This window comes from Cotesia glomerata, linkage group LG1 (genome assembly GCF_020080835.1).
Source record: "Cotesia glomerata isolate CgM1 linkage group LG1, MPM_Cglom_v2.3, whole genome shotgun sequence".
In the NCBI taxonomy this organism is placed as follows: Eukaryota; Metazoa; Arthropoda; class Insecta; order Hymenoptera; family Braconidae; genus Cotesia; species Cotesia glomerata.
This window is the reverse complement of record NC_058158.1, coordinates 32,333,762-32,358,706: the sequence shown is the minus strand read 5'-3', so window position 1 is coordinate 32,358,706 and position 24,945 is coordinate 32,333,762. Positions and strand designations below refer to the sequence as shown.

The following is a 24,945-nucleotide window of genomic DNA, read 5'->3' as shown; positions in this document are numbered from 1 at the left end:
ATGGAAAATAAGTAAATAAAAGGCCTGTCAACAAGCAACTGTTAATTAATTAAAATATTAACAATTAAACTATGTTAAAATTATTAACTAACGATAATTGAATAAAACAATGAATTCATTATTAAAAATTTTTCAAACAGTTAATTTTTGTAACTAACAAAATATTGTGTTTTTTTTTGTCATATGAAACATCAGTAATTAAGTTTTAATAAAAATTGAGTAGCAGTAGGCGTGTATATAAAAGGATAACTGGTAGTTCAATGAGATGCGATGATGATATTGAAGATTCATTGATCATTGACGAAAGACAGTTTCTATAAAACGTATACATATACTAATAATAACTTCTACTCGGCGTAGGCGTCACTCAAGAGATGACACCACAGCTTTTAAAGACACTGTTATATAAGAGACTAAAAAATTCGTTTAATTAAACTGATGAATTGTGATAAGTGAAGATGATGAGGATAATTAAATAACTAAGAGTGAAATTACTTACATGATATCTTAAAACATTACGATTAATTAAAATTTTTTTACTTCTCGCCAAGAATTTCAACACCTTATTTAATTCAAGTGTAACTGGTAGCTACTAAGGATGTCCGTTAAACTTTAATTTAATTCCATGCAAATTATTCTATGATCTCTCTTACTGTACATAAATTATTAGCAATCGTTAACGTGTCTAGTTTCTTTAATAAATTGCTACCATTAAAGTTATTATTTACTAGCACAAATAATTAATTATTTATTCGTCTTAATTATAACTTCAAGTACTGATTATTCAAACAAATGACAATTTATTGATTTGTAATGAGCAATAAAAATTCAATACAATATGCAGTAAGAGAGTATAAATTTTTGTGTTATTTTTATGCAAATGTTTGTGTAAAATTGGAAGTGACATAAATCCATAGTTAATTGTTTGCAATCGAACGATAAAATTTTGATACTAATTGAATTTTTAAGCCATTTTATAACATTGTATTGAATTTAAACGTGAAAATATTATTTATATATTTACATTTATCTTTTCATGCAATGCCGCAAACTTTAGTAAATTTAAAACAGATGGTACTTTGCTCTTTCATTATCATTATTATTGTTATTATAATATTAAAAGAATTAAATTTATCTAGATAATATCAATAGATCTTTATTAATTGTTTTCGGATATAACCATAGTGTATTAAAATCAAGTAAACATTTGCATTAATTCCAATAATTGGCTCATAAACTACACATCTCATTTAGTACTAATTATGATTCTGCAACTTGTAGTTGGTAATATAAAGTCTCTAATGAATATATTAAAATACCACCGACATGTGGAATAATTTCATCAGTTTCAATTTATATTTTCTCTCCATACGTCAAACATTCACTGAATCAATACTGCAACATACGTTACAAATTATTCTTGTACATATTTTTATTTCGGCAGACAAAATTCATTCAATTAAAAAGTTTATAATTACATTATGATTGATATTTTTAATTAATAACCAAATTAAATAAAATTGATGAGTATTGACGTATCATGCGGAAATTAAATAGAAAAAAATCAGAAAGTGGATGACCCTTCAAACGATTCATTAAATTTCTTGCTATTTTCGAGCTCAAAAAACCTGAAAATTTACCAAGTGATTCATTTTTTAGTTATCTCAACTGAAAAATTTGAAATTATTTCAAAACCATCTTTTTTGGAATTAGTAAACTTCAATATTTTTCGAACACGTCTTTTGATTTTAATTTTCTCGATGGCATCCAATGTAATTTTTTAAGCACTAAAAGTGTAGATAAGGTCTTGAGTTGATAAAATTATTAATTTTTAAAGCAGTAAGTTAAAAATTAAAAGTTACATCAGCTGAGTCTATAAAAAAAATTATAAAAAATAAAAAAGTATTTCAATGTTGAATGTGAACTGGGTTACTGAGAATAAAACAAACTATAGACTAGATAAAAATTTCAAAGATGAATTAAGAAATAAATCATAATCTGTATAATAAATAACAGAGAGTTAAGATAAATCGGATTAACATTAAAATTTGAAGTCATTAAAATAAAAGTATACTTAGCGGTTCATTATACAAATCTATAATACAAGATTATTTTCTCCTTTAAATCAACATATATTAAAAACATCTCAAGACTCCTAAATTGGTAGTGTATTTGAATCGGTTCGTTTAACTTGTTTAAATTCGTCTCACGAGTTGATCGATCCTCTGATTATAAACATTCGTAAATTCTCATCAAGTATCTCTATCTGTCTCTATTCACCCATAGTGTACATTATTCGGAAGTCACGTAAACCGGAAAAAGGAAACATTATTGGTGATATCAAATTTTAATATTTTAGATCTATCATGCCGGCAAATATTTTTGAAACTCTGTACAAGGTATATTTCAAACATATATCGTTGTTCTTGAAGTAATATCAATATTTCCAGATATTATACTATCCATACTAAAATAATCGATGGTCCACAAAATAATTTACTACACAGTAAAAAATTTTGCGTCATTGCGTCAAAAAATTTTGTGTTAAAAATTTTTATGTTAAATATTTAACACTTTTTTGTGTAAATTTAACATTTATTGTGTTAAATTAACACAGAAAAATGTTAAATTAACACAAAAAAGTGTTAAATATTTAACAAAAATTTTTATCACAAAATTTTTTGACGCAATAACGCAAAATTTTTTACTGTGTATATTCTCAGAAAATTTTACATAACAAAATTTCGAAGATAATCTAAGCCTATTATTTCAGCTTGAAAGAAAAGTATAACATGATTGATCGAGACTTGACATAAATATGCGATTAAGAAAAATTTCTCACGACAACCCACTCGATGATTGAGGTGTACAATTTAAACAATTAAATTCTCCAGATATAAAAATTGTTTTTATTTCTGTTTCAGATTGATTCCAAATGTAGATAAAGTGGGCCAAGGTACAGCTGGAGTGATATTTAAATATTTATAAAAATGTAAACATAAAAAATATGAAATAGTGAACGGTTGGGTTATTATTAAGTCGTACGTCAATGGACGGAAAAGAAAATCCGAAGGACGACAGTCCCCTCGATCATAATGATACTTGTTTGTATACCTACAGCAATAATCATAACTATAATTATAAGCATCAGCATCAGAAATCAAAGTCGTTTGTTACAAGTAATCCACGAGTAACACAGAATGACAATGCGGATGCTGATAAAGATCAATATAAACTGTACTCGAGCAGCGACGAAAACATACAAAAAACCTGTAATTCCAATATAAGTACAATAGACACGCAATCAATAAATAATATTCTGGATGGATACGAAGATCTTGATTGTGAAAAATCATCTGATTCGAGCAGCTTGAATGCCCGTAACTTTAAACTGGAAACAGATATTGATATTGGTACTGGCATCAATCAGCATCTCGATCCACATCAGGAGCATCTACTGCAGCAGAAGCATCAGCAGCTGGATAAAATCTTTATAACAGCCGGTAAAATGCGACATCGTCCCACTTGCTGCTCAAGTGAAAGGCTTGACAAGAAACAAGTGCTCAGGGTCAACCAGCAAACACAGGTAAGACAGAGACCGCGCGATCCAGTAAAGGAACACCAACAACAACATCAACATCATATCTCTTTAGATGCTCACAAAGTGTCACCGTTTGCTGGTGATGGTGATCTTAATTCGTTAATCGCACGATCAAACACAAATATATATGAGAATAAAAAAATACCCGGGCGTCAAGTAATGTATTTGCAAAAAGGTGAAGTACAAAAACGTGTTGATGAATGGTTAAATCATAGTCAAAATTTGCAGTTAAATAAATCTAACGCCAGTTGCAGCGGTGGTAGTAGTAATAAATTAATTAATAGTAGCAATAAACGTGAAATATATTTAACGAGATCCAACAGCAATATTGAACAAAAACGACGTTACTGCAATAATGAATCTCGGTTACTTAATGACAAAATGGAATCTCGTCTCAATGACACAGTGAGCTTTGAAAATTTAAATTCTGAACAGCAATTGCCAAGACGTGAATACAAGGCCATACTAAGTAATGACCGGATAAATTCACAAAAGGAGACATACAGAGATTATTCTGCAGTAAGAAATGGCTTGAGAAACCACCGACTTCATCATCAAGATACTGATAATCTAAAAGTCTACAAAATAAACCAAACTGACGGTGTTTCGGAATCCTCTGGGGATTATTTTTATCCACATCCACAGCTGAAGCAACAACGAATGTCTACGTATCATCAGGACATAAAGGTTACTTGTGAAAAAAAAGGTTATTTTGAGGAAGACAAAGAGATTTATTCAAAATCAAAATTAGTGAGCAACGGTATTCGACGAGTACCTTCAGCTAGCCGGAGACCAATCAGGTGTGCAGACGATCCACCATCAAAAAATAAGGCCAGAGAAAGCCGACGACAGTTAATTACAGCGCCAGTGAATCAACACGTATCTAATAGTGAATCCGTCAATGAAACAACAGTTGAGAAGGAGCCTATTAATCATCAAACTGTTAACAAAGAGTTAAATAAGGTTAAAAAACCTCCACCACCCCCACGGCGAGATTTTAACGATCGGAATAATCGAGAGGAAACTTTCAAGCATACTTTATTCAATAATCAATCTGGTTGCTCGAGTTTTAAGCCGCTTGGGAAATTATTAACCAAGCAGCTCGGCGATTGCAATGCTAATGATGATTTTGATATCACTATTGGTAGAGTACATGATATTAGGCTCGTCACAAGGAATACTGATCACGATAATGATCAAATAATAAATAATAACTCCTCGTTACATTGTAAAACAGTTAACTCTGACGATCTTTTGAGTATTCTCACACCTGCGGCGAAAAAGTCTGTATACAAAGAAGACTATCAAGAAGAGCCTGATCGAGGTTTTGCGAATTTTACTAAAGAAGTTCATCAGAATTCAAATTCCTCGGAGTTTACAAATGTGGGAGCTAAAAGTTTTAAGAGACGTGACAATTATTACTGCAAAGACAACACTTGCAGGGAACATTCTGTTGATACCGAAAATGATAAAGTTTTAAGCACCTTTAATAAGTATAATAAAGACAGATTAAAGGAGGTGATTGATGAAGAAAAATCATCGGCGGATAAAATAGAAATAGTTGAAAAAAACTTAACCTCGAGATCTCGAAGCAGTAGTACAAATAAAGTAACGGATAAAATTCTACAAGAGTCTTATGAGGACAGAAGTACGCTCAAGTTAGATAGAGATCGGGGAGCAATCCATACCAAAGATCTGGAAAGTCGGGGAACTTTGGTGGCAGACTTTGCTGAAAACTCAATATTTCAGCATAAGAATGACGATTGTTTTCAAAGCCATTTACTTAATGCTAAAAAGTCTTTGAAAGTTGAGCCAATTTATTCAAAAGCTAATAGTGACTCTATCCACGGTGAATTGTTTAAAGTTAAACACAAAACTATGATTAATAACGATAGTTCATGTACTCCGACAATTAATAGTGATGTTTACAATAATTTAAGTTTATTAAAAAGTTCTGTTGATAATTCAAAGGGAAATAATGATTCGTTTGAGCGCTTGTTTAACGAGGAAACTAACCAAGTTAAGCGGTTCAATTTTAACAGTGTTCTCAGTGATGATTACAAAAACTTACATATTCGCGAGGCTAATCGGCTTAATGAATGCAAAGTTTATAATACCAAAGAAATGAAGGAGAGACAAAGACTAATGGATATGCTCAGAAAAAGGGATTATCATGCAGTTAAATTGGTGAGTTACTAAATTTAATTAAACCTATAATAATTCTGTAGAAGTAGGACAAAATTAGACACTGATTGAAGATACTACTAAACTTGACTGATTCATTTTATAACTTTTAATTAGAAATTTATTTTTAATGTAATTACTGTTCCTTCAGCTTCTTTATCGATTTAAGATGAAGATGAAGTGAAAAAAAGTGAGCGTGATAAGAATTCGATAAATTAATCATAAGAACAAGTTTGAATTCAAAATTAAGAGTTAGAAAAAATTGGTTGTGGATTTGTTTCAGATTTATCTTTTATCCAGATGTTTTTTTCGTGGATTTCAAAATCTGACTTGGAATATTTTGTGTTACAATGATTCCTTTTTTGGCTTTGATCTATGTAGATTTACACAGGTTTACATACATTTGAATAATTTAGAGCGACGAAGGTCTCAGAATAGGAGATTTTGGTCTTAGATCTAAAGCATCTTTTGCTGGGATTAATTTTTACGAAACTTTATAGATTTAGTATTTATTTTTTTAAATCAAATATTTTAATAATAAAAAAAAATCTGTCAGTTTATAAAACTAACAAATTCTTTAAAGTTTTAAATTATTACTTATATTTATTTCTACTATTTTTTCAAACGACATCACTATCGCTTTATTTTATTTTGCACTTTAAAAATACATTATTTCCTGATTATTCTGTTGCAGTAATTTTATCGCAGTTATTTTGTCACCCGGTTAGTTTATCTTTTTGTCTTCGCGTGACTAAGCGTGACACCTCCCCTACAAAAAAAAATATTAAAAACTTATTTTTTCCATTTTCTGTTGTGAAACTACACAAAAGTATAAGCTCTAAATCAAACTTAACCACGTTATATACTTGTTATTTCTTGATTTAAAAAAGACACAAATAAATAATGTCTCTAACATTTTATGAATTCATTCTTCTGTTGAATCATTTGTAAATACTTTTAATATTTAAATTTATAATAATTTAATCACAAGTCTTATAAAAATACAAGTAACTTAATACTTGATACGTTTTTATACATTAAAAAATTAGTCATATATTTATTCAACGATGAATAAAAATGTTTCTTTTATTAATTCTCAGATGAAATCATGTTGTTTGATTACATGAATAATGATAATAATTTATATAATTAAAAAAATAAAAAAATTTTTTGACGAGCACATGTTCATTTCAAAATGATTTTTTATGTTTTTTGGTAATGGTCAATTTTTTATGTTAAGTTTTTAGAGCAATTTTGAATAAATTGTTGATTTTATAAATTTTGTTCCATTAAATTGTTGGCAATTGATCCTATTTAGCAATATTATTTTTTTGATTTATTTTAAAAGTATTTAAATAATAAAAATTGTGATTAAAAATCTCGGAAAATCATTAAAAGAATTTTTTTATTCATAAATCGTAATTCTCGGTAGCCACATAGTAACTACAGGTTGTTCGTAATAATATAATATGTATATTTATTGGTTCACATGTCGTCGTGTCTTAACTTAAAAATTCAGTTGATGAAAAAGTAAAACTTGTCAGAGAAAAGTAAGGCTTCTAGGACTTGGATGTAAGCAGTAGAGAAGAATTACTGAAATAAGGAAGGACGAGGAAAAGAGACAGGTGGTAGAAGCTATTTATGATTCAGTTGAACTGGGTAGACGGCATTACGTATGCAGTACATGGTACGCTTTAACGCCCAAGAAAAGCCACAATAAATCGTAGTATGCGCTTGAATGCCTCCCTCTCAAAAAGTTGAATGATAATGCATACAGACTTTTTATTTTTACCTTTACCTCAACCTTTTTCATTCAATCCCTTTTCCCTTTTATTTTTCGACTGCCACTTCGGCTATTCTTTTACTTTTTTATCTTTTAATTATTTTTATCACCCTCAAGCGCTACTTAAACGACTTTGAATTTATCGATATTTTCAGTCCTCTCTGCTCTTTTCAGTGCTAAAAATTAATAGAATTTAAACTTTTCAATTTTCATTTATCAGGCTAAATATTTTTTTAGATATTCATGAGATTAAAAGTGTTATAAAAACAACAAAAGAAAAAACTCTTTGAATGAATGGAATAGATGTTGAGAATAAAGTAAAGTAATATAAAGTAAGAGAAAAAAAGTTAAAAATAAAAGAAAAAATAAAAAAGAATAAGTTGAGAAACTTAAGGATACTGTGACAATTAGAAAAGTTTTACCCAGTGCGAGAACAACTACGGAATATTGTCGCAGACGCTTTTATCTAAATGCTAAGAACTTGTAACTCGCTCTATCGTCGTGACTCTTCATCACTGGCTATTTTTTTATACTACTACAGTGTACCTAAATTATTAATTATTATCACAGAGTACAATTACAGCACTTTGCTGAAACTATTAGATTAAAATTTCATAACAATGTTAATATTGTTATTAAGAAAAAAAATGTAGATAATTTCGCAAAACTGCACACCCTGGAGAATACAAAATTTAATTTTATTTTTAATCTAAATAATCTTACAAAATTAAGACTTTTACTCTCAATATTTTTATTTTAATTAATCTCTTAAAGTGAAAATTTTATAAAATGCAAAAATTAATTATAATGTTTCTTTGCTAATTTTAGTATCTGGCTATCTAAATATGACATCTAATTGTCACAAATTTATCACGTACTGAGATTTAAAAAGGAACAGCCGCACTCATAAATAAATTGACCAATTAATTTAAAACGTCAATTTGACTCTATAGAAGCTATTTCGGTTGTCCTAACGTTTATTTAAATCAATTGGCTTTTCTAGAGATGCCGTGCCCAATTTTTACACGCACAGGCATCGTAAATTTTACTCAGAAATAATCAAAATTCATTGAACTTAATTTATATTGATTTTTTATTATGTGGGATAAGGAATTTAAATGAGAATTTTTTTCTAAATAATTTACAAATGCAATGTTAAATTTTTTTCAAATCTCAACAATTTCTTTATTTAACTCATTTCACAATAATCTTTTAAAATCTCATACATTTTTTCAACTTAAATTCTTTTATAAATATTTTCTCAGTATTAAAAATTTTAAATCTTTTCAGCTCGACATCTCGCCTTCTTTATAACTTTACTTTCTGTCAGTTCTCACAATGAAAAGCAAGGGTGTAAGTAGAATGTAAAATTCAAGTCTACGATTAAAATTAAATTTTTACTCTCTAAAAAGTAATTAATGAAACTTTCACTGATTCAATGAGCTGTAATTTATTACAACTATACACTCGTAGGCTTCTCTAAATGGATCAGTGAAATTTTACTATATTAATAAATCATTTTATTTTTGTTTTTGTCCAGTAGCTTTCATTAACTTTGTCATACTTTAATATTAAGCTAATTTGAGTATCGAATTTTTTATTTAGAAATTTCAATTTCTAGTGTCAATTAAAATATGAAATACAATATTAAATATTAATATCAATTAACAAACATGAAACTTAAACCATATTCGCAGTAAAAATTTTTTAGTCTTTGTGACGAAAAATAATTTCCATGTCAAATATTCAATACTTTTGTGTTGATTCAAAGAATTATTTTTAATGCAATAGCTAAAAATTTTTTATTGTTCACTGTTCAATTATTATCCTTAAAAAAAATACAAAAAGAAAATTTTTCTATATATAACCCTTACAAAAAACTAAAAATCGAAATTAATTGAAAAGAAATAAATTCCTCTCATGTAGAACTATAATAAATAAAAAAAAAATAGAAACCAGAAAGTTAAAAGTCAGTAAGTAATAGTTACGACATTGCTTCCGCAATAACGATTACATTGCCCATTATATCATGTTTGTCTAGTGACATGCTAAAATCACATGACGTATGAAATAGCAAACCCTTTAGCATGTATAACAGACATATATAAATCAAAGCTGCCTAGTGCACATCACTGCGCTTTATGTTACACATTATCCATGTATGTCACTGCCCCCCCGCCCCAGTGCAGTACAACTACTACTAGTTACAAGTAATCTCTTATAATTTTACACTTTGGATGACCCTTTGCATTATCCTCTTATTTTACAATAGTAAAAATACTGGCATCAATGAAAACCCGACATCGACAACGATAACGATACCGATAACGATAACCTCTCAATAAATATCTCGCTGATCCCTGCAATTTAATTTATCTTCCATCAAAAAAATTTAAATAAATTAAAAAAGGTTCTATTAACTCAACGTCGAATGTCATGGCAAACAAAGAAAAATTTTATTTACAATTATATTGTGCCGGAACAAGGTTCAGAGAGAATTCTGCAAAAGCTAAAACAAAATTGAACGGTGCTTTTTTGTGTGCATAGATATGGAGATACATGTTTACTTTTCTTTATTTAATTTTTTTATTTTATAGCTATAAGGCTATAGCGGACGCTAATGATTACAATAGATTTTTAGTGCCATCAGATATCAATACGTAATATTTTGTTATAATGTTGAATAGAGATAAAAGCGAGACGTAAAAAGTACCGGGCGGCGCCCCAGTCTTAAAAGTAGAGGGACGCTTGCGTCGTTTCAACCCTGGTTGCTCGGGGCAACCGATAGGGATGAATCTCTCTACGCCCGGCGTCGGGTTTCCGTACGCGGGTGGGGCTGTTACACTTAGTGCGCTTTCTGTCATTGTACTGACCATGTGCAATTTTGGCTCACCGAATTTTGTTATTTTAAAACAACATTACTCGTATTTATAATATTTATATTATACATTGACTGTTATTTTTTATTACACGCTATTTCTTAAATTTATTCTCAAGTAAAAAAAAATTTTTACCCATATAAATTTGGAATTTTAAAATATTGTCATTTTAAGAGAGTTCCTTAAAAGTAAAAACAAGTTTTTATTACGGCGGATTAAAAAATTATTGCAGTGAAAGTGTACAAAGTGAAAGGATTTTTAGAAGAATTTATTTTTCGAATAATTCTGTACTGAATAAAGTAAATAATAATTTTGTTTTATTTCAAAGCAAATACAAACGACTGACGAATATTTAAATTCGATCACCTGTTTGACTCGCCGTATCTTTTATCAATGAACCTCAACCTAACAAGTGAGCGTCGAGTCTGATAAGGAGTATAATAACGAATTTGAGATGAAACATCTATGACAATTTTTTATATTTTTCAAGTGAAGTTGATAAAACAGCTCTTGAAAATAAAGAAGCAGAAAAGCAAAGACGTAAGTGAGCTGCTGGAAGTAAGCTACGGCAAACAATTGTTGAATTTATTAAAGGTGTTTTAATATTTCAAAAGATCAAGCTTTTTAAATGTTTTTAATACCTCACATTCCTTTGTTATCTTTTTATTTTCATTCTATTATTTTTATTTAAGCAATTCTATTGTGATTGCTCGACCGGCTTTATATTTATCAAGGAGTTTTTTGTATTCATTAACTTTGCTGTACTTTTATTTCTAGTGCTTTGATTTATTCTTAATTATTTACTTTTTTTTTTAATTTTTAGTACTTAAAACACATTTTTACTAATTAAAAAAATTAAAATTTATTTACTTTGTGAGTCTGTATAACAATTATTATTTTATTTAAATGAATAGTAATTAAAACAATTGAATAAAATTTTTTATTACAAGAAATGAACCGTTGCATTATATTAAAAATTTTTATTTGACCACAAATACAGTACAAATTGGTATCTATAATTCACACGTTCCTATAAACACGAAGACTGACTAAATAATAGGTTCATATATCACTTTATTTTTTTTCGACTATTTCAATTTATTTTTCCATTTTCTCAGTAATTAAAAACACGTTTGCTCATCTCATACCGTGTATTTAATTAAAGTCATAATTTATCATTATAATTATCAAAACCTCAAAAAATTGAATTATTAATATAATTTTCTATAATAATCATATCGAAGATAACGAATAAACTTTTTATGCCTGCAAAAATTTTCTCAATAATTACTATAAAGGTTTCGACTTATGTATACTCAATAACAAATATCAAAGAAAAGATAAAAATACTTAAATAACTCTAATGAATTCAAAAGACTAGTAGCAAATTCATTACGTATAAAACTCAAACGATTTCCCAAGTATATTAAAGTAGATCAAAAAGTTCGAGAGTGAAATATTCCAATACCAATCTAATATAAATTTATACATACTTTCGATGCTTAAGTAAGAAAATAACTTTCAAACTTTGAAACTTTATAATTCAAATTTATTAATAATTAATAATTTTTTATGAAATAAACTTACGGATCCAAAATTTATTCCCAAGTTATATAATATATTTTCAAATCTAAAGTTTGTAAGAGATCTTTAATGTTCTCGAGTAATTTATTTTATCAATTAGCAATACTCTTTGCTGCATCAAAAAAATTTTTGTTTCAATAACTTTTGAAGTTTTGTGATATTTTTATATCAATCGTACACTTTATGTTTTTAAAGAATTTCAATGATCATTTAATGATGCTTAATTTTCATTATTCATTAAAAAATAATTGTGATTTGGGTTCATTTAGTTTTTATACCACGCTGCCTCAAAAATTTATTCTTATTTCATTGATGTTTTCAACTGAATTTTAGATTTTTACGGATTCCTTTATGACATTGGTCCCATGTTATTTTTTATTAGCATTTCAATAAATTTCATTTTGAATTGAAATGTTAATTTTTTCATGAATTTTTTCTCGATTTTTCTAATCATGAATACTCGTAATTGATTCCTTCAAAAATCAATAGATCCTATATGATATATTTGTTAAAAAATTAATACTTGAATAAATTTATCTGACTAAATAATGAATTTTTTTTTAACTACAAAAAGAAATAATTGAGCTTAAGGTATTAAATTTTTTTTCATCTTACTTCAATTTTAAAATATCTAATAAGTCTTAAAAGGAATGAGTGAATAATTTATTCGATTTTCATGGGAGAAAAAATATAAAAATTTCCTAAGATAATTTTTTTAAGAAACTTATTTTACTCTACATTAAATTTTTTCCCTAGTTAAGTTTTATGATTTTACTAAGTAACTGCAAAAATGTAAAAATAAAGAAAATTACCACCTTTTTATCTAAAAGACCTCGCTTTACCCTTACCCCTCATCTTCTACCTCTAGATATAATGTCTTAAGACCGGCGTCAACTGCTCCCATATTTTAAATTAAAAAAATCAAGTAATAAATTTGCTTCAATATTCTTTAAGATATTTAAATGAAGTTATTAATTAAATTATTCATCGCAATATCACTCATACCATTAAAAATATTAAGCCATACAATAAATAAAAAGAAAAAAGTAAATATTAATAATACTTGATTTGAATATTTAGCGGTGATTTGTGAACACAAAAATAAATAAACTGTCAATTAATTATACATGATTTTAGAGTCTATCTGAGAATTTATGAATAATTATTAGCTATCTGATCCATCTAGACAAGTTTTTTTTTTCATCAATATTAAAACGGTTAGATATCAAAAGAGTTTGTTATTTTTAATGCACTAAAAATTGTAAAGCTCAATTTACTCTTCAGTGATGAAAAAGCGTTAAATTTTTTTAGATATTGACACGAATAAAAGGGATAAATTGTGTAACAAATATTTATTTTATGTCGTATTTTTTTACAATCAAACTCACAAAGCGTAACAAAATGTATATATTCAAAATTTTTTTTCAATTTTAACTTTAATGGAAATTTTTGCATAGCAGAAAAATAAGAGGTAAAATGAGACACCACTGATAAAAACGTTTTTTTTTTCTACATCTCGGTGAAGATTTCCGAGCGCTTGTTGTTTGATTTATTTTCTTGGATTAGAAAGAGTCTAAACAAAGCAAAATTGCGGAGTGACTGAGCCATCGTAAAAATGTTTTTTTATTTTTATTTTAGAGTGGCCATTTTTCCTCGGATGGTGTACTTATATACAAATGCATTTTGAAAAAAAAAAATTTTTTATTCGGTACAATGAACATTTTTCAAATTTTCTTTCTTTTTATTAGCTTAACCTTAACTTCAAGACGTCTGATTAATTTGAAAATTTGGACTCGTATCAAGGATTTAAAAAATGATTACCTTCACAGGGAAAAAAATAGATAATAATTTTCAATAATATGTTTCAACAATAAATTGATTTTATTGTAAAAAAAAAAGTTTGAGACGCTTTATAAAATATTTGTTATATATTTATTTCTACAATATTATCAATCAAATATTTACAACAATTTATGTCAAGCACTCCATGTTTATTCAAAATGAAATAAATATTTTTCTCAATCATTAAAAATTATTTTCTACTTTTTAGTTTTTTAAACTATCATTTATTATAGGGTTGTTTAGAGTTAATTATTTAACTTAGATAAAAATTTCATAACTAACTTAAAAACTATAAATTAAAATTAAAAACTAATAAATTTTTTAACTATATAAATTGATACTCAACGACCCAATGAAGGGAATAGCTATAGTGACGTACTAAATTAAATTTGCAAATCAAATTTATTTTATCGCCACTTTATAGAGTAATGAATATGATAGATATAACTAAAGTAAAGTGATACATACCAATACTAGAGCATTCTGTTACCAGTATGAATACTTATCAGCCCTATCGAAACCATCAACACACACATGCGCCTTCGAAACACAGTAGGAAGAGTTTAGATAGACGAGTAGTATTAAACTTGTCATCTACCATGAAAAGAGTGAGCGAGATGAAACAAACACAAACGAAGGGTTCAAGATTGTATTATGTACATACAGGGTTTTGGGTTTGACATAAAATTAAAAGTTTGCATCTGATGCGAGCAGTACATCACTACAAACCGTAAATGGTTCTCTATAAATGCAATGGTAAATAAGTTTAATAATGCATGAACAACAAAGCATTAACTTCCGTTATCTTCGCGTCTGTTTATATTGTTCAGACACATTTACATACTAATATGACGGCATGAACCAGACGTCAATGCTATACAGACGTTGCATTTACTAAATGAATCTTCAGTACATACATATGTCATTTATTGGATCGCTCGTTTATAAAAATTATATAACTGATGAAGTAAACTTCATTATTTTAAATTAGCACCAGTGTAAAAAAAAATTATTTTTTAAAATTTATCAATAATTAAAGTATTGTATGAGAAACTGTGAAAAAATTTTGTGGTAAGATAATAATAGAAAAAATTATGATAATTTTTTTTTGTTTTTCAAGGAATGCGTATTCAAGATCAGGCCATATATTGCCATATATGGTATGGACTTTTCAAATTTTTTGACCGGGACGTATTAAAAAATTTTTTCACGGAAACTTGTAATTTTTATTTTTCTTTCTCATTCCTAACACTATTTTAGACGAAATTACAAATTAAAGTTCATTGTTATTTAACATTGGCCTTTATTAAACATTTTCTCCACGCTACTGAATTATTCAGCAAAACTTGTTTGACTATCGCTAGATCAATGATCATTATCATTACACTAAAAAAACATTTAATTTGATCCTTTTTTTGCTAATCATAATTATGGCCTTGAGCATAAAAACTAAGGAAATAATAAAATAATTTAAAGTTGTAAAGCGACTTGTAGAAAATAATTTATTTTTTAATTAAATAGAAGTACTGGAGTATAAAGTAAAAAAAAGATTGTACAGAACAAAAATAAATATCATGCAGGCAGAATAATTGTGATATATTCTTTGTTGGGTGTAGCGAAAAAAGTTTAATTAATTTTGAATTAGTTTTTTTACGTAAATAATCAATTATTTTCAAATGTTGGAATTCAGAAAAAAATAGATACACAGGTATACATAGTAACTTGAATATTTATACTTATATATTTATAAAAGATTTGTTAAATCGATACTTTATTCAATGGCTCGATAAATCGTCGGAGATATCTGTTATGTTGGATATCGCACTGAATAATATAATAAAATAGAGAATCATGAGTAAAAGTAAATTTTTGTAATAGCAGTATCTAGTTTATAGAGTTTAACAGTACATTGGGCGACCGGACATTCACTGAGACGTGGCGTGCACATGACACCAAATGTAATTCGTTTGTTAATAGCCGAGAGGTCAGTCGTAATGGATTCAAACTACCGGCAATAACTACAGTAATCTTTGTACATATTGTTCGCTAAACTTTTATTTATTCTCATTATATCTTCATCAGGGATTTTCGGATTTTTCGGCCCAGAAAAGCTCAGATATTTTACCCTGATTTAATCATTGCTTTATATTCACGTACATTACAATATAATCAGATATGCAGTGATTTTTACGGGCGTATTGTATCGAAAACCAATAATTAAATCGATAAAAAATTATCGCACACGATCTAGTGTCGCAGCCACCAATTTAATGTATTTAAATAAAATACAGCGCGATACTGATCGTAAAATATTTATTGACTGGCATAAATTCTCTCATAAAGACATTTAATTTTATAAAATGTTAATATTATTTAGGAAGAATAAAAGCAGTGACAGGTTATTTTTTATGTTTTACTTCTATTTTAAAAGCAATGCATCTCCGTTATTAAATTGAAACAAAAAAAATTTTTTTTAAATTGTAAATATGTGAAAGAGAGTTTCATTTTATTTAAAAGCTTTTAGAAGTAGTTTTTTCTGGCATTTTTTCAAATTTCTTATTTAATTGAAGCTAATGGAAAAAAAAAATGAAAGCTGTGAATTTTGATTTTGGGTATGAGCAATTGAATGATATTAACAAGTTAAAAAATTGTTTTTAATTGTTAAAATTAAACGGATGAAAAATTTACACCGAGAGAATTTCACACTACTCGGCCGTGTAAAGTGCTTCAGGTTCATTTTTACACCGAAATTTTTTACAGTGTAGTACAGTGTAAAAAATTTAGATTGTAGTATTTCAGTATTTAAGTTATGAAATTATTGCATTGTCATCAGCTCTTACTACGTGTCCAAATTTTCGAATTAACCAAACTCCTTAAACTCGATAAAAATTACGTTGAAAGATTCCGTTACATAGATTTATTGATGCTTACAAGTCAAGCTAATCAATCATATTTAAAATCCAACATTTCAGTTGCGTATAAACGCAGACCAAAAAAAATTTACAAGGTAAATTTTTTAATCTGCCGTAAATGGGTAGTCTGCCTTACGAAAGCTTTTAAAAAACTAAATATCTACTTTCAATTTCATAATTAATTTTAAATATTCATAAAAGCGACTTTTATATTATTTACCTCAAAAATTCATGCAAAATAAATTTATTCTCTCGAAAGAGTTAGTACTATTAAAAATAACTTTAATAAAAATTCTGAGCAAAGGCTTGAAACCAATGGAAAAAAATAAAAAATGCATTTATTAGCTTTTTTCCATTGAATAAAAAGTAAAACGTAATTTAAACAAAAATCTCCATCTAGAACGTTTGCTTACAAAAATAATATGATATATGAATACTTTTATAGTCAAGGGTCTTATTAATTAATATAAAAAAAAATATAAATAAATAAATTTATCTTTTCATTGGATTGGTATTTTGTTATATGAGATTCATAAGCGCAACTTTTAATTTAAATCTTTCGTTACTCTATTATACATATATAGCATACAAAATTTTCTCATATACACTTTCGAGTGCTCTACTTTAAAATGATAAAAAATGACAGCGACCACGTCGTGCATGACATTACAAAATAGAACGATAAAAAAATGTATGTTTATGAAAACTTTTTCAGAATGTGTACAAAAATAAAGTCTACGCAGATAAATAAAGCAAGAAGATTTAAAAATAAAGGAACCGAGAGAGAGACAAAATGTTTTTGAATAAAAATAAAAATAATGATGTGAATGAAGAAAAATCATCAAAATTGCAGCAACAGCAGCAGGAAAAAGAAAAGAAAAAAGTACAGAGGGAGTTAAGATTAAGTACGTGCTAAGAAACGATCGAAAAACCTATCCACGATAGGTTGCCTGCAGAGCGGTGGTAGCAGGGAGTTGCCGGAAATTGGCGACTCCGAGAACGTCGCCAGTGGTAACAGCATTATGTGCTGTGTACTACAGGGTGCTGGTAGAGTATGTCCCTCAAGCATGAGGGACAAACATCACGATGGTAGCACACCCAGTGACCGAGGGGGCTGCAATACATCACTTGCTACCAATGATTTACCACTAGAATCACTCTGGGCCGCTGGTCTCGACGAAGGAATGGGTTTTCCGCAGAGATGCTACTATGCCAATCATCGGACTATTCCGATAACACCGACCACCCCCAACAAAAACACCGAACAAATTTGGCATGAGCGCAATACACCCTACAGGTATTCTCTAGTATTCCATGTTTGTTTATTAATATGCATGGTTTTTACATTTTCATTTTTATTTATATTCATATTTGCAAAAGGAAGAGGACCGATGATATGCATGTACATGTTTATGTGTTGTACATGTATAGGACGAATTGGGTCAGCGAAAAATTTCAAAAATTACTGAATTCGAAATCAGGTCCAAAAGCGGTTTCATTGAAATTTTATTGACAGTCTGAGCGAATAAATGATCAGATATTATATTACTGCTTGTCTTATGAATTGATTTAAAGTTTAAATTGGAAATTGAAATAGGTTTGTTATGAATTTAAATATCCTCAAATTAAATTGATAGATGAAAAAAAAAAAATTTTTTTTTAATTAAAATTATGTTATTTTGGCGCCAAAATAATACTTATAGAGAACGATTTCATTTTTGTCCTTATTATATCCGTCTTATATTTCATATATTGATTCAAATTTTCATGTATAAAATTTGGGATTTAAAGGTGATGATCGATACCCTTTCATATTTATTTTAGCAAATGAATTGTGATAGAGAAAATTTTTATAAAACCATGAATGCAACTTTTTAAAAATGTTTTCTTAGTACTTATTTATTTTCATAATTCTGAGAAATGAAAAAAAAAAAAAAAAAAAAAACTGAATGTACTGATAGGAAAACATCAAAAAAATAATTAAGAATTTATTAGAAAATATTGGCAAGAGAAATTAATGAAACCACTTTTATAACAGTCATGTTTCTTTATTAAAACAGCTGCACATTGATATTAAATACTCATCCGACAACTAATAAGGAGTAAACATAAAAAATCTAAATGCCAGAACTGTTCTCTCGAACTTAATTTTACCCCTTGAGCTTTCCTAATTATTAATTATCGATATTACGTAGCCAGTGGTCGGATGATTATAATTATCTAATAAACTTGTCAAACAACTTTTAAATGAGTCGGATTACCGTAATCTCTCCATTATTTAACTCTTCATATTGATTTACCTTTCAATATTGAACTAATCCACGTGATTATAAGATAATAGGAATTCGTGATTATTGAAAGGCAAATCGATGTAAAAAGGATCACATGACTGAGAGGTTTTCGATGTTTAATTTCAAAGATACTCCTGGTTTGATAATTGCATGGATAGTATATTTTAAACCTTGCATTAATTATTCATTACTTTACTATCATTACTAGTTATCAATTCACGATATAATGGATCAATGTCGTCATTCATTTATTCAGGAATTGACAGAGCTTTAATTGATTTATCTATATACTATGCATTAAAAATTAATAATTTTGATAGATATGTATACATATATTTTCCGATTAATTTATTACAGAGCTAATAAAAATTTCAAAATTTTTAAGTTCAAATTTAAATTAAATATTAAGAGTAAGTGAGCCTTTAAAGTCTAATTGGATTGTAGAGAAACGGATTATACGTAAATAGGAATGAATAAACTAATACATTGAACATTGCTCTTTGATCAAACATTAAATAGTTAATTTAATTTATTTTTTTCCTGTTAAACTCTCATGATTCATTTATTTCAATTAGCATTAGCCATTTAAAGTGAGCCTCTGTCTTAATAATTCCATTACTTATATTAATGAATGAAAGATTTTTTCATTAACTATAAAATTACACTGTAAAAAATCCGGAGTGAATCGGAAGTGAATTTCACTCCCATCACTCGGAGTTCCGGAGTGAAGTAATTAATCACTCCGCGTAGGGAGTGAATCCGGAGTTTTTATTTGCGGAGTGATTTCAGAGTGATTTCGGAGTGATTTAGAATTTCACTCCGAAAAAAATCCACACGTCTTAAATTTAGAAATTTTAGGAACGAGCTTGTATAGTTAAAAACATCATTAGTTAACAATATGCAATGGGCATTCTTCAATAATTAACATTTTCGTAAATATAAGCCCATTCTGATTTTACACTCATCAAGAGCTTTCATTTGAGTACCCACATGCATTTTTGATATATTTTTCATATATACATATATATAATGTATATAAATATATAAAATATATGAAAAATTGATGTGGGTACTCAAATGAAAGGTCTTGATGAGTGTAACATCGGGATGAGCTTACATCTTTAAAAATATCATTAGTTGACAAGATACAGTGTCATTTCTTAATTATTGAAGTTTTGAAAGATATAAGCTCATCCCGATGTTACACTCATCGAGTTCTTTCATTTGAGTACCCACATAACATTTTATATATATTTCACATATATGGTATTTGTCAAATATATAAATATATAAAATATATCAAAAATGCATGTGGGTACTCAAATGAAAGCTCTTGATGAGTATAAAATCAGAATGGGCTTATATTTACGAAAATGTTAATTATTGAAGAATGCCCATTGCATGTTGTTAACTAATGATGTTTTTAACTATACAAGCTCATTCCTAAAATTTCTAAATTTAAGACGTGTGTACATGACAACGTCTGTCGGGTCCGCTAGTATATATATATTTATATCTACATAATTTTTTTTGACAATTTTTAATTATAATTAATTTATAAAAAAAAAATAAATAAAAACATTATAATAATAATTAAAATGAAATATTATTAAAAATAATAAATTAAATTTTTAATAATTAAATATAAAAAGGGTTTATAAAAATATTTTCTTTACAAAAATTTATTTATTTCTAAATTCATTCATTTTGGGGGTGAATGCGGAGTGAATTTTATTATTAACAAAAATTAACTCCTTCTCGGAGTAAATATCACTCCCGCTGGGAGTGAATCAATTAAAAATAATTCACTCTTCATTCACTCCGCGTTCACTCCGCAAATTTTTTACAGTGTACATTATTCATTTAATTGAAATGATACATTTATTTGTTAAATCTGTGGTTTTTAGTATCATAATGTTTTACATTTTTTATTCCGGTAAATTTGGAATTCTTTAGAAGCTTGAAAATTTTGTACTATATCGAAGTTTGAATGAGCACTGAATTCTCTAGCTGTACTGCGTTTAACTGTTCAACTTCATACAAGTGCTTGTTAGTCTTGAATGACCCATTTCATTTGTATTTAAGTTAAAGATTCCAGTTTTGCTTAGCCACTTACATGTTTTCAGAGAAAATTCACCACGAGGTAGATAAAAACCGAATCGATAGGCATTATCCGAGATTAGATTTTAGATAAGATTTTTAATTAACGATGAGATTGTTACAAGTATAAGCGATTTCAAAAGCTCTTACTCACGTATATTATTATCTATAAATATTAAATTTTTTGGCAGAGAAAGTGAGCAAAAAAACTGCCATCAAAATTGTGCTGTATAAAATATACTCATACATTATTAATAAGAGAGACTCGGGTAGTTCAGGGTAGAGAGTAAAAATAAAAATGAAGCGAAAGTCAAAAATGTTAATTTATTGCTAAAAAAAAAAAAAGAAAAAACAATATGATAATTATAATTTTGTTATTTAATTGATGTTATTAATTAAACGGAATCTGGCTCAGAGAATAAGGATCATTTTTTAAAATAAAGTTAATGCTTTATGCTGAACATTTTTTTTTCTAGTCTGTAGTAAACAGAACAGCGCAAGACTAGTTTTTTTATGATACTTTTTTGCTGAAGTATTCAACGAAGAGATAGAAAAAAGTAAATCTTTGAAGACAAAGTGATAAAATTTTATTATTGATCTTGTACATGCTAGAATAATATTTAAATTTTCAAACACATTAGTTATTTTTTTAAATCACGTTTTATATGAAAAATCTTCTACATTATTAATAATACTGATATATTTCTTCGTGAAATTTTTGAAAGTTCTTTATGATTTTTAATTAAAATTCTAATTTTTAAGATAACTTAAAAAAATAGTAAAATAAATAATTCTAGAGTTACAGATATGATGTATCATAAAAGTCGGATCACTTTCGGGTTTTATAGTATTTTCGATTAGATATTTTAATGCTTATAACTTAAAATTCATTATTCATAATAAATAATGCAGCAGACTGAAGCTATCTAGTATTTCCCTGGAGTGGAAACTAAATAGTTTTTGACCGCGAACATTCGGATATATTGCTCTAAGGTTGTCTTGTTTGACTGACATTCATTAAAACTTGAATATCCGAAACAATAATAAAATATATGCAATCACAAGGAAAAATCTCGACTATAAATCATAATTTTTTGTTCAGGAAAAAATATTTATTCTAATGAATTTCGATAATTAACTGCATTTATACAATAACTATAAAAATTATTAAAAATTTCTATCCCGTTACATTGAAAAATATTTTCTTACAATATTCAGACGGAGAGCTCTAAAAATATTTTTTTTTTACTCGAAACTTTATTCAAATGTTATTAAAGTAAGCGTAATAAAAAAGATAATAATGAGACTCTAAATCGATGTACTAATTAGTACATACTTTAAAAACCTCCATAGAACCCCGACGATATCAACCGGAGCAGACTCGTCGATAATAGATGAGATATGGACTTCATCGAACGATAGAAAATATTTTCATGCGTCAACAATGTCTTCAGAAATGGATTCGAACTTGAATATTCATGAAAACAATCGTTCACTTGAATTGAGAGACAAGGATTCATATCTTAATGACGTAGAAAACAATAAAGACCCTCACATACGTTCTTATTATCCATCCACACCGACGACATCGGGACTGGGATCCTCTATTGAGAAAACTCAATCCATTGAAACGCCTAGATCTCACGATCCACCTAGTCATCTCTGGTACAGCCGCGCTGACGATTTTTCGAATTATAATACTGTTAAATCATCCCACGCAATAACACGACAGCCAAGGCCGAATCCAGATTGGTTCAAAAATGACAATAAGTTCATAAGCCATCGTAAATTTTGCGACCGGCCTAGAAATGACGACACCGAAATCTGGTCATCGAAAATCGATAATACGAATAACATGTCGGGATATATGACGCAACAAAATCGTCAACATCGTTGTTATCATCAGGCACGTAAAAGTTTTTCAACCTCGATGATGACTGATCTTGCTGCTATGCTAAGTGATTCACAACAAAGTCTTGGAAGTACTTCCATTCTGGTGAGTTTATCTCCAATCTACTTAACAATAAACACTAATTATCATACTCATTATTTCTGTGTCAGCGATTACCTTTGAAACATTTAACGACTTTTATATTCATGCAGGATAAACTTATTAATATTATTGAAATATTTTTTGTTATAATAATTGATGACTTCCATAGTTTGTAAGAATTTTATTATTATTATGATTTATTTTTATTATTTGTAAACTTTGTTGAAGAAATTGATAGAAAATAAATAAATTTTCAATTTATTATTTTGTTCATTTATTTATAATTTATAACAATCGCACCAAAACTTTTTTAAAAATCCAATAAATCAATCGTGTCGAAACGTACCATTGTTATTTTTATTTCGAAAACGATTGACCTTTTTAAGTCGAAACCGAAGAAAAAACAAAGATAATACCATAAATAACGATTCGCTAACGTTTCGGAGTTACACAAAAGCTCACTGCTAAAACTTTTTAGTACAACAAACGAATTTTAGATACGAAAATTTAAAAAAGTTTTGTATTGAACTTCCACAAAAGTTTAATATTATTTTTCGATAATCCGCTTATCTTACATCCTAAGTTTATGCTTTTTATTTATCTTTTTTATCCAGTTATATATTTTAATATTGAAATAACTCAAGTTTTAGATATCGCTAATAATATTGAATTTTATTTTTCCACAAGTATTCAATAAATTCTCACGAATTAACAGAACTTTATATAAAAGTTATAAATGAATAATCAGGATAAAAATAAAGCTCCAAACTATTTTGTGACTTTATTAAGTATTCGGAATACCGTAAAGAATGGATTATTTTTTTATAAGCTTAAATGATAATATTAGTGAGACTAATAGATGCAAAAAATTTTAATATTTAAGAGCTGCTCTCTGAGGTATATTTAATCTCAATGTCCGAAAGTAAATGTTTTATTTAAGTACTAATGTAAAATTTTGTAAAAAAATTGAACCTCAATCTACGCTAATACTTACGACCATGCCCATACATCTTTAAAAATAAATAGTCGTAAAAAGAGTCATGGCTTCGTTTTATGGATAATTTGAACTTCCATTTATATCAAAAATATGTATTGAAAGTTTTACGCTGATGTTTTATCTTTGTAAAACCTGAAAGAGGTAGTATTATTTTTTCTACTTTAACAATCGTTTTATGAGTAATTCTTTTTAAGTATGGTTTTTTATTTCTTGTATACGACGATTGTTTTTTATTACATTTTTATTATTGAAATGTCGTTAGATATTATTGATTATCTTTTGGCCTAAGAAACTACATGAGTACACAGAAAAAAAAAATTTAATTGAGCCACGAAAATCACAACAGTTTTGATCCACGTATAATTTTTCTTTATGCAAGTAAATTTTTTGCGTTCAAGAAAATTTGATTTCGCTTAGAATAATTATGGTCCTCATAAATATTTTTTTGCTCGACGGGCAGAAAGCGTCAACTTTCGGCCCGCTGCGCTAAACGAAAGTGCCGCTTTCTGCCTTCGTCGAGCAAAAAAATAGTATACACTCCACGGGAAGTAAATAAGAAAGCCTCAGATCACATGTTTGTTGACCTCGGCTTCGCCTCGGCCAACAATTACATGTGATCTGAGACATTTCTTACTTTACTTCCCTAGGTGTGTAATATACTATTCTTGAGTCTAAAAAATTTTTTCTCTACTCAGGAATTGATTTTTCCAAGTAGAAACTTATTCCAATGATAAAAAATAAATTTAAAACAAAAAGCAATTGATGATAACTTAAAAAAG

General features: G+C 27.9%; 1 protein-coding gene across 3 annotated transcripts in view; it reads left to right on the top strand.

Moving 5' to 3' along the window:
• Positions 1-24,945, top strand: part of LOC123265979 — a 172,222-nt gene that overhangs the window by 129,785 nt on the left and 17,492 nt on the right. For all 3 annotated transcript variants that reach the window (XM_044730011.1, XM_044730003.1, XM_044729995.1), the window contains one exon: positions 2,925-5,788. In XM_044730011.1, coding sequence (XP_044585946.1) covers positions 3,050-5,788 — 2,739 coding nt within the window. In that variant the 5' untranslated portion in view covers positions 2,925-3,049. The remainder of the gene's footprint in view (positions 1-2,924; positions 5,789-24,945) is intronic.